The 11368-nt window shown below is 37.1% G+C and overlaps 1 protein-coding gene across 1 annotated transcript; it reads left to right on the top strand.

Moving 5' to 3' along the window:
• Positions 1–1673: 1673 nt before the first annotated feature.
• DTD2 (D-aminoacyl-tRNA deacylase 2) lies at positions 1674–11130 on the top strand. Its single transcript, XM_007098081.3, has 3 exons — positions 1674–1913; positions 5154–5223; positions 9298–11130. Exons 1-3 carry the CDS (start codon positions 1803–1805, stop codon positions 9621–9623), a joined length of 507 nt encoding a protein of 168 aa, XP_007098143.1. The 5' UTR covers positions 1674–1802; the 3' UTR covers positions 9624–11130.
• The last annotated feature ends 238 nt before the right edge of the window (positions 11131–11368 follow it).

Raw genomic sequence — 11368 nt, 5'->3', positions numbered from 1 at the left:
AACTTTGCTGCTTACTGTATACTCTCAGCACTCTAGGCAAGGACCAGTGTATTTACCTATTTGTTTTCAATTTCCCCTACTGGGACTTACTGATAAAAGTCTATTTTCCTTCCTCCCAGTGCTTTATGTTTATTCACATTTTACTATTTTATTGCATGTATGTCTTGCCTTCTTGAATTCTTTGTAGAATGAGACTAGATGCTGAAAAACATTAATAAAATACAGAAAGAAATAGTTTAGTGCCTATGCCTACTCTCTACTGCCCTCTGCAGGTGTAAGGAGAGAATAAGGGAGTCACAACCTATTACTACCTGCAGCAGTGTCCAAGAGATTCTCACCTAACAGAAGGTTTAAAGCAACTGGTGATTCTTGAAAGGATAACCATTACCAACCAGACTCCACCTATTCACAGGAAGGATTTACCAATTTGCTAAAGTCCCTTCACCGTGAAAAGATCTCTGGGAGCCACATATCCTATTTTCAAGGGAACTTGCTATCTCCCATACTTACATACAAATCGACATCTTAGTCCTCTCTTACTCTGGGTCATGACTAAAGGCCTTTATGTTAAAATTCCTTACAGTCCTGTAAAACTTGAGTCTGGGAGTGAAGAAAAAAGAGATTCAATAGTTATAACGACATAAAGGCAAAAACAATGAAACTTGTCTGTGCTTTGCAGACAAATGTCAACAAACACAGGAACCCCTGCAATGCAGCAGAGATCATGAGAGTTTTTGCTTTTTGTTTTTGCAAAAAGTGTAAAGCAGCCTGCTTTAGATAACCAGCAAACAGGCAGCTTCCATTTTGTGTAGAAAAGACCATTGATTATGCATGGATTATTTTCTTCAGTCATACTACTTTATATGGGTAGCAACACTGTCAGTGATGTCATCTTCTAAGACAACAGACCCGAATGTATAGGCATATTGTGCCAACTGAGCCCAAATCAATGACCTGAGTAATGCAATCATGGTAACACTATTATTCCTCATCTAAACCCTCCAAGCCCATAGAAAAATAATGCTAATCTGATGCATGTTCAAGAAATACGTTGTGTGGGAAAGAAGATCAAGCCTTTGTTTAATTTTATTTACATTCTAATTTGCACTTAGAGGAAACCCCCCAAAATTATCATTATGTGCATCGGACTATGTTGTTTTCTTTTTCAGGTTAAAATATTTATTAACAATGACACACTTTCTTGGATAAGAATAGTTTTAGCGAGGATATTTTCCAAAAAATTGAACTCCAAATGTGCATTCGCATAGCATACCAACATCTTTCCATAACTACTGGATCAGAATGATTTACAGCATTCCTGATAAAGGAGACATCGTTAGAATACGGGAAAATTTTAAAGACATGGCTTGTAGTTTCATCTCTGGTTGTTTTGTGATTCAATTGATTCACTCAGTTTACCTACCTTTATAATGGGCATAACATAGACAAGCAGATTTAAAATTTCTCAGTGTCTGAAAACGTAAACTCTTTGAACTGAAAAATGTGTCTTTAAATGGTGCGTAGGGAAGAGAGCCTGTGAGTCTTCTCACACGTTTAAAGCATACTCTGGGCGCTTTCTGCAAAGTTGGAGAGGCTCAGCGTAGGAGTCAGGTCTTTGTCTTTGAAAGCAGCACATCCGGGTCACCCTAGAGCCAGGCAGAGGCCCCGCCCCTCCAGGGGTGGCTCCACGGGCGATAAGGACGTCCCTCAGCCTCGATGCGCCACGTCCTCCCCGCGCGCTGGAGGAGGAGCTTGAGCGGCTCGGTGCCTGAACCTGTTGGACTGCCACGAGGGTTCGAACCATGGCTGACAGCGGCCGGATTCCTCAGGCCCGGGCACTTCTGCAGCAGTGCCTGCACGCCCGCCTGCAAATACGCCCAGCCGAGGGGGACACCGAGACTCAATGGGTGGAGGTAACGCCAGCCCCGCCACTTCCGTTACATTCCGGCGCGCAGGGGCGGTACTAACCCCGTTTTCTTGGTGATCTGTCCCCGCTCTCTACGTTTCCTAGCGCGGGCGGTACGTGGCCCTGGCACGTGCTGTAGGCGGTGCCGATTTCCGCTCGGCCCGCCCATCTTTTCTCTCAGCAGCCTGCCAGGCTCCGTCTGTCTCCTTGGTTCTGTTCCACGGACCCTGGAGCTTTCTGCCTTAGACCGTTCGGCCAGCGTAAGAGTGTGTCCCCTGTTCAGGACCGCGAGAATTTGAACTTCCTCTCACCTTCTGCCTCCCTGAGCTCGGTGCACTTGAGGCCTAATTGTATCAGATCTCTTGCTTCCAAAGAGCCAGGGCCTTGGCATGCCCTTCGCATTGGTCGGGCTACTGTTGGCTAGTGCTGGTCTGGTTGGAGCTTGTAGATTAGATTATTTGCAGACTTTCAAGTCACTTGTGCTCCAGTTCCCGTGGAATTCCATTTTATGTTGCCTGCAGCTAGGCCTCAGCATAGAAATAAGATTTCCCATGAAACAATTCTTTTTTCAGGAGACTTAACATTTTGACTTATTTCCAACTAGAAACAAAGACTACTACTGCTAATGTAATGTGTTATTGAACACTGTTCCTCCAAAGAATTTAAACCATTTACACTGATAGGATTTCCTTTTACTTGAATATTTGCCTTTAAAAGATTTATAAGCATATATATTCCTGTATTTCCCCTTTCCCCATTTCTTTCTCAAAAATTTATGTTTCTTATTTTTGTTACCCCCCCCCCCCTTTTGACGTCTTGATTTCTCTGTGGAATTTTGTTCTTTTCATGTTTTCATATTTGCCAGCCTATCCAAATTGCTTTTTTTTTATGGCTAACTCCTGGGACTATAAATCCCAAACTGTTAATCATTTAGCTTTCTTCCATCTATTTTATCTTTTTATATCTTCATGCCACATCTCCTTATGCAAAATCAGATATTTTATTGCAGCCTTCCAAACTACCAGTTGTGTTGATAAACTTTTAAAGCTATTACAAAGCTTTCCCTCCCACTCCCACACACAGCTAAATACTAGGAAGAGCTGACAAGTAATTAGATAGTGAGAAAGTAATTTTTTTCCTTTGTCGAGCATCCCCTTTTCCTATTCTATTAAAAGTTACAATTTATTTATTTATTTTTTTAAATTTTTTTTTTTAACGTTTATTTATTTTTGAGACAGAGAGAGACAGAGCATGAACAGGGGAGGGGCAGAGAGAGAGGGAGACACAGAATCTGAAACAGGCTCCAGGCTCTGAGCTGTCAGCACAGAGCCCGACGCGGGGCTCAAACTCACGGACCATGAGATCATGACCTGAGCCGAAGTCGGACGCTTAACCGACCAAGCCACCCAGGCGCCCCTTAAAAGTTACAATTTAAAGAAAATACTGTTTTAATTGTCAAAAGATTTGAAGATTAGTGTTCTCACTTTTATTCATTCAGACCTTTGCTGTCACAGGCTAATGTTCTTCTTCCTGAGAGCTGAACTTTTTAAAACTATGTTGAGAATTAACCTGTCATTTCCTACATATTTAAAATGTTTTATACCATGGGATGTCTGGGTGGCTCAGTTGGTTGCACCTCAGACTTTGGCTCAGGTTCCGATTTCAAGGTTCACAAGTTCAAGCCCCATGCCAGGCTCTGTGCTGATAGCTCAGAGTCTAGAGCCTTCTTCAGATTCTGTGTCCCCCTCTCTTTCTGCCCCTCCCCCTCTCACACTCAGTCTCTCTCTCTCTCTCAAAAATAAACATTTAAAAAGTTTTATACCAAAAGAAACTACAAGAAAAGTGGTTTCTGACTTGAAATGGGGATTTTGTAGGTCACAACTTAAAATCTATTTTTGGAATAAACTAAAAGAAAATACCTTAATGAGATAATGTGGTGTCTATTTCTGCATATAATTAGATACTTAATAGAACTGGTGTCTATTTTTGTATGTACTTAGATACTTAATTCTGACATCGGGAGTGTCCAAATATGAATATGCCTGAGATTTTGTCTGGTACTAAAATAATCCCAGTGGAGAGACCTCTGACAGTGATACAAGTATCTGTATCATTCATCCTGTCTGCTCCTAATTGTGGGTGTGCTTTGGAGACCTTTGCTTGTTCCAGAAGCACATTTGCACTTAAAAATTGCTTATTTTCCAGGAAATCAGGTGTGAGTGCAAGCTGCATTTATGTTTATATAGAAGGCTATTTAGGTAACACAGAGCCTGTAAGATACAATTGAACTTAAATGCAAACAACAGATAAAGAGTCCCTATCGTGTACAAAATAGTCTGTAAAATGCTTTGGGAATTAAAATGTGAAATAAATTGTGCTTTAGCCCTTAAATTTATTTTTACTTACTCATTCAATAAACATTCATTTAGTTCTTACTGTGCAGTAGGCACCGTTTTAAGCACCTTACAAATATTAATTAATTTAGTCTTTATAATAGCTCTTGGAGTCAGCAAGGTTAAACTACAAAATAAACAATTTGATGATTCAGTGGCAAAATCAGGATCATTTATCAATTCTATTTTCTGCAATTGTAAGAGCTAATAAAGAAATATCCAAGTATTTATATAAAATTAAATTTTTAATATTCCTGATAACAGTCAGGACTTAATATCATAAATGCAGTTTCCAGTGCTTAATCACTGTGTTGATTTAAAGCATTAACAAAAAATAGTTGGACAGTTTCTTGGTAGTTTAATGAAGTAGATTGAGATCCTCATTTTTATTATCTGCAGGTAAATGGATTAGGAAGAAAAAAGAGTGATGACGTCAAAAGATATCAGTCATGCTGTTTATAAATCAGCCATATCTAATGTGAATTCATTTGTTGAATAAATGGGGCCCTGCAAACTAAACATTTCTAAGTGTCCCAACCTTAAGGGAGAGGAGACTGGGTCATAGTCATAATGACTTTGATTAGAAGTAAATGTTTGAGGGTACAACTTGTGGTCTTCACTGCTCTTGGATATATTTTTTAAACTTAATTTTTGAAAGAAATGATTGAGGTGATTGAATATTGGAAAAGATTTTGTTTTATCACACTTAAGAAATCAAATCTGTTGTAAAAACTTATTTCTCTTTCTTTGGGTTTAATCTCTATATAGCAGTTTTGAAATTTTATTCACTTACCTTTGTATCTCTGTATAGAAGTTTTTTTCTAATCTAAGTTTTCTCTGCTGATTTTTCATAGGTTCAGAGGGGATTAGTGATCTATGTGTGTTTTTTCAAGGGAGCTAATAAAGAACTTCTTCCCAAAATGGGTATGTATTTAATGTTTGTTTTTTAAGAGTGAAAATGAATAATGATAGATGAGCCAGAAGGGGCAAAAAACACAACCTTAAATTGTACTGGTAAGTTATAAATGAGTTGACTCTATGGTTGTTGGCTTTTTTTTTTTTTTTGCCTTTATTATTAGGTTATTTTTGCCTTTTCCAAAGTTTAAAGTAAGAAAATGTGGTGGAATTTTTTAAAAACCTCAGCACCATTTCACATGGCTTATAGTTTGGTTTAGAAGAGTGTACATACACACACACACACACACACACACACACACACACACACAGACAATACACTTGAGTTTCAGCCAGGGGTACAAAAACTTGTTAAAAGCAGGGTGGCCACATAGGAAGAAGCAGATGCTTATTTCTTAACAGTTTCCTGATCTCCCAGAGTCCCTGACAGGGGCATGTAGGTGACACTGTATGTGTAAGATGTGGTTCCCATCAAATCTGGACAGCTAGGACTTGCATCATTCTTATGGAAAAATTTAAATTAACCATTTATGTACTTTTTTAATAAAAAATGTATATAAATGTAAGGTTTTTCTGATCTTGAACAAAGCTCGGTGTCATCACAACCACACCTCCTCCGGGGACAGGAAAGCAAGGTCAGTGTTCAGGTACCTCTGAACAGGTATTTACCTGCCTGCAGTTTTCCAGTGTCCTGGATATCCCATAGCACTGGACATTCCTTGTGATAATTACATAGGTTCAGATACATCACATCAAATCTTAAGACAGTATTTGATAAAATAATAACGTACCCAAAAAAGCCTGAACTAATGAAGCTATCCCTAAGGTCGGGGACAGGTTATATTCTCTTCATTAGTAAAGGACAGTACCCAGTTTGGATTAATAAGAAATATAGAGTATACAAATGGAAGTTGCAGCATGCAGAAATTAACCTGGAAGAGCTTCAAGTAGTGAAACTCAAGAGTAAATAGCCCAGTGAGGAACAGCTTAGGCAAAAGCCTGAAAGTTCCTAGAGGTAATTTTATACTGAGACATCAAACATGTTTGACAACTTTGTCAGAGGGTGAAAACTAGACTTAAAGTGAGGATGGAAAGCCAATAACTGATAGTTTGAAATTTGAATCTGGAAGATAATAGGGAGCTTTGCAGGGGTTAAAGAAAATGCAGGGTATCTGGCTTAGTCAGTGGAGCATGCAACTCTTGATCTCGGGGTGGTGAGTTCGAGGCTCATGTTGGATATAGAGATTACCTTAAAAAAAAGAGAGAGAGAGAGAGAGAAAATGAATTGAGGGCTCCTGTTACAGAGTAATTTTCTAGGACCTATTGCATGGGTATTGGACATGCTGTCCATTTTCCTAAGTTAATATATTGCCTGGAATTAAATCTTTATTAACTATAAGGAGTATAGTAGAAATATGTAAAAACAGCAAGAGAATTTTTGTCATTGTAACTTAAGATTGACTCCTAAAGTTGTTTCATACTTTCTTAAGTGACTCTTAATCATAATAAGATGAAATGAACCAACCAAATCCAAGCACATTTTGGTTTTTTGTGTTGTTTTTTTTTAAATGTTTATTTATTTTTGAGAGAGAGTGTGTGTGCACACAAGCAGGGGAGGGGTGGGGGTGGGCGGGGGCAGAGGATCTGAAACCGGTTCTGTGCTGACAGCAGCAAGCCTGATGCAGAGGTCGAACCCACAAACTGTGAGATCACGACCTGAGCCAAAGTTGTATGCTTAACCAACTGAGCCACACAGGAAACCCACATTCTGTTTTATAGTCAGTAAATCCTGTGTGCTTCCATATACCTCTGAGTTCTCTCTGAATACATCCATAAGGTTGTAGTAAATTAAAAACACTGAGGGAGGTCCACCTTAACTCTTTTAGTGGACAGTCTAAAACAAAACTTCATATATCATGATTCTCAGTAAAGAACTGTGAATCTAAGAATCACATTCTGCTGGTGTGAGTGATGAGCAAAAAGAGTCCATCTATTATTGATAGCATTAGCCTGTACTTCCCTCCATTCCAGGAGGCAAAGTAAGCCAATGTGATGGGATTCTCTTAAACCCCACCTCATACTTATTACATGGATTCAGATCTTTCTAATCAAATCATGTACCCCTTGGGAACATAACCAGTTATATCCACAGATTCTGAAATAACGTGGCTAACATAGAGATGTGCAGAATCTTTCTCAATTCATCTTCAGTATAATTGAACTGAGATCCAGGGACCTGTCAAAGCTTAACTTCCCATATACATCGTTAGAGATACTTGATTGATAACCTGTCTTCGGATCTTAGAGTTTCCAACATGCCATTAATTCATTGTCTCATTTTAATTCTACATACTGACATTCGTATTTGCATTATAATTACTTGTACATACTGATACTTGTATACCAACAGCATTAATTGAATTCTTAGTTTTCGCCAGTAGAGGGAGATGTGTGGAAGTATAATAAATTGTACTTAACCTCTCTGGTCTGTTATTCCAAAATTGTCTACTTAGTCTATCAGTAGCCTGAGGCCTGGATAACTGGGTAGAGATTTCCCTTGGAATGAAGTGCTCTGAAGAGTTAGTTTCCTTAGAAGCAATCAATAATGACCACTGTCCGTAGAGCAAAGTCCTATTCATAATAGAGAAAATTAGATGTATTTTAAAATAGATGTTAGTTGAAAATTGATAGTGCTTCTTGCATAGCTTAGGAATTCATTTGGGTATTCATCTTGGCAGGATTCTACCAGGTTAATTCCCTAATTCGTAGAGTGGGGCAACCATTCTGAATCCTTACTGATACTTACTACAAACCTTCCAAGACTTGAAACCATGGATACCCAATTAGAAAGCATACCTTTTCAAGCCTAATTACTGGGCAGGACTGTGAGATTTATATAGTTTCTTTTACCGTTCATCGTTTCTTTTACCGTTTATCCTCTGAGAAAGATTCTTTTTTTTTTTTTAAATGTTTATTTTTTGAGAGAGAGCAAGTAAGAGAGGGGCAGAGAGAGAGGGAGTCAGAGAATCCCAAGCAGGCTTCTCCAGGGTCAACACAGAGCCTCATGTGGGACTCGAACTCACAAGCCGTGAGATCATGACTTGAGCTGAAATGAAGAGTCAGACGCTTAACCAACAGAACCACTCACGCACCCCAGGAATATTCTTTATAAGCAGAAGTTATTTATACCTTTTATAGAGTCAAGGAGACCCTTAGGCTATTTCTATTAGATATTTCTTTTATTTATTGTTTTGAGAATGGCTAATGTTGAGATGAAAAGGTTTTCTAGGATTAGATTTTTAGCTACTTATAGATATTTATGGCGTTTTTTTGGCAGTTCTTATTCACTATAAGAAGAATATAGTTTCATAATGCCATAAAAATAATACCATGTTTTCTTGTGTATGTATGAACTTAATGCCAATATACCTTTTGATTTACTTTTTCAATTGTGATAGTGAATTCCTGATGATTCTTGCCTTCACCTTTATGGGTGGTTACATGGGTTACATTTGTCAAATGATTAGACATGATAATAGTGCCTTGGAGGTTATGAAACTGCAAAATTATCTGGTTTATGATGAGAATAAACTGGAACCTTTGTCTCAGCTTAGAACTCTAGGCAATTAAGTTACACTAAGATTTCTATTTAATATTATTTGTTGTAAAGCAGAATTTTATGTGAGGAGGATTTATCGTGACCTTTTCCAATGAGATTTACTTATGGAATATAAAGGAACAAAAAGGTAAAATCTGCTCATGTATCCCCCTGGGGCAACAATGTTTAAGGTTTCAGTATACAGTTAATTTTTAGTCTTTTCTGCCTGAATTTATCATTTAGATCTTGACTGCCCAGTTGGATTTAGAACATCATGCCATTTTTTGCTTGAAATTTGCCTTGTTTTTCATGCTTAGATCATTTAGCTTATGGAAGCAGTTTTTTAAATCTGGATAGAGACTTTGGGTAAAAAGCATGAGCCGGCAAACTGGGTTTTAAACATGAGATGTGCTGACTGGAAGATTGTTGGTTTTCTTCATGTTTGTTTCTCACTTCAAGATGTTTTCCCTTTCTTCCCCACCCAGTTAATACTCTGTTAAATGTGAAATTAAGTGAAACAGAAAATGGCAAGCACGTGTCTATATTGGATCTACCTGGCAATGTTCTTATCATCCCTCAAGCCACTCTTGGAGGGAGAGTAAAAGGAAGAAACATGCAGTATCACTCTAACTCTGGAAAAGAAGAAGGGTTAGAACTTTATTCCCAATTTGTGACTCTGTGTGAGAAAGAATTAGCTGCTAACAGCAAGTGTGCTGAAGCTGGGGTTGTGGTGGAACATGGTACTTACGGGAACAGGCAGGTGTTAAAGCTGGATACCAATGGACCATACACACACCTAATTGAATTTTGAAAAATTAAAAGTCAGTTTCTCCAGTTGTTTTCTAGTATAAAATGATTTTGACTATATTTAGATTTTCTTCCTCTTCTTGAATACACAATCTGCAGCATTTTTAGACAAGAAAATCCTGGTTCCCACTCATAACTATGCAGCGTGATAATGGAACGACCTTGCCAAGTCACAAACTCGATCTCAGTCACCTTTCATTCTGCTTTCCCCTACACTTCCACTTGAAACTTGAAAAATGCTTTCTATTCATTTCATAGTCATTGTGGAAATGTTCTTAGAGAGCTGTATTTAAAAGTATTTTGTAGTGAAGAATATTGTGTAATCTAGTAAGATATATTTCTTGTACCTTTAAATGTATGTAGTGTGTAATAAAAATAATTATTTTTATTAAAATTAGGTGAAATCCCACACAAACTAATTACAATTTTGTCAGTTAGGTTTTGCTATTTCAGTTTTCCATATTTTGAATGGAACAATATGCCATTGACTATTCCTTTTAATAATATCTATGAAAGTGTAATATAGAAATGTTATTGTGCATTATGTTACTTTCTAAGGACATCTAAGTGCTTTAAATCATTTTAAGGCTCTTTAGTTGATACGAGAAAGTGTGAGGTTTAAAAATTGTTTTTATTTAATATACATATGGGTTAATACTTCAGTTTCTCAGTTTTTTACCAAAATAATGTATGTCTTATTTTCTGTCTTTGGTTTTTAAAAGTTACTGCTTTGTGAAATTAACGTTCATAAGAAGTCTTTTCTTATTAAATTATATTGCTGTAAAAGGAAGAAGAAGAAAAAGGGAAGCTTTCTACTGGAATTATTTGGAAACAAGTCAACTTGTTCCTTTCCATATTACTTACCTGACGATTTGGAGGCACTGTCATTTTTTCTGTTAGTGAATGTTTGTGCCCATCACCCCCCATTCATATGTTGAAGTCCCCCAACATGATGGTTTTGAAGATGGGGCTTTGGGAAGTAATTAGGGTTAATAGAGAAAATAAATTTCTGTTATTCAAGCCACTCAGTCTATGGTATTTTGTTAGGACATGAGCTGACAAAGACAGTGATAAAAGATAGACAGGTAATAAGGTAGATTTTTCAGCCAAGAGAGGAAGATATATAAGAAACTCAAAGAATAAATAGATCAGTAAAATATAATATTCAGGTTTTTCAAATGCCTCTGACTTGACTTAAAAAGGTATTTTAAAGAGCAAACATCAAATAATATTTCTAATTACCAAAAGATGAAATTAACTTGAATAAACATCTTAAGTAGCTTCTGAAGATCCCTTTATGTCATAATTTCTTTAGGTCTACCTTCCTAAGATACTTAAAGTTTTTGTTATCACAAAAAAAACCTATTTCTCTATATCCTTCCTGTACTATTCTATTTTGGAACTTAAGAATCAATAATTGGCTTGGTAATGAGCTCATTGTCCTTAACTTTTGCTTTATTGATTCATGATACACTTATTGAAATGTAATAAACTATTCATAAACTTTCGAACTCCAATTTTCTCAGAGTTTCTCCAAGGAGGTGTATATGTCTTTTGAAAAATTATGTGTTACCTATTTTAAATCATTTTGATTTTGTGTGTAGGTGAAATGCTGACTCATAGCTCTAGATTGCTGTTTTATAGTTCAGGCAGTTTTGATTTTTTTTTTTTTTTAATTTGCTTGAGGTACTTGTGGAGAAGAGCAAATTCAACTACATGAAGGGTTATTAACCAAAAAGTGATGACCAA

This window comes from Panthera tigris, chromosome B3 (genome assembly GCF_018350195.1).
Source record: "Panthera tigris isolate Pti1 chromosome B3, P.tigris_Pti1_mat1.1, whole genome shotgun sequence".
NCBI lineage: Eukaryota > Metazoa > Chordata > Mammalia > Carnivora > Felidae > Panthera > Panthera tigris.
The sequence above is the reverse complement of the archived record's forward strand: the minus strand, read 5'-3'. Positions and strand labels throughout refer to the sequence as shown.

What these genes read in the sequence shown, in the direction of transcription:
- DTD2 (XM_007098081.3), top strand. Translation starts at nt 1,803, where the DNA reads ATGGCTGACAGCGGCCGGATTCCTCAGGCCCGGGCACTTCTGCAGCAG. An exon ending in CCGAGACTCAATGGGTGGAG is followed by an intron (nt 1,914 to 5,153) that starts GTAACGCCAGCC and finishes GATTTTTCATAG; the next exon opens with GTTCAGAGGGGATTAGTGAT. An exon ending in AGAACTTCTTCCCAAAATGG is followed by an intron (nt 5,224 to 9,297) that starts GTATGTATTTAA and finishes TTCCCCACCCAG; the next exon opens with TTAATACTCTGTTAAATGTG.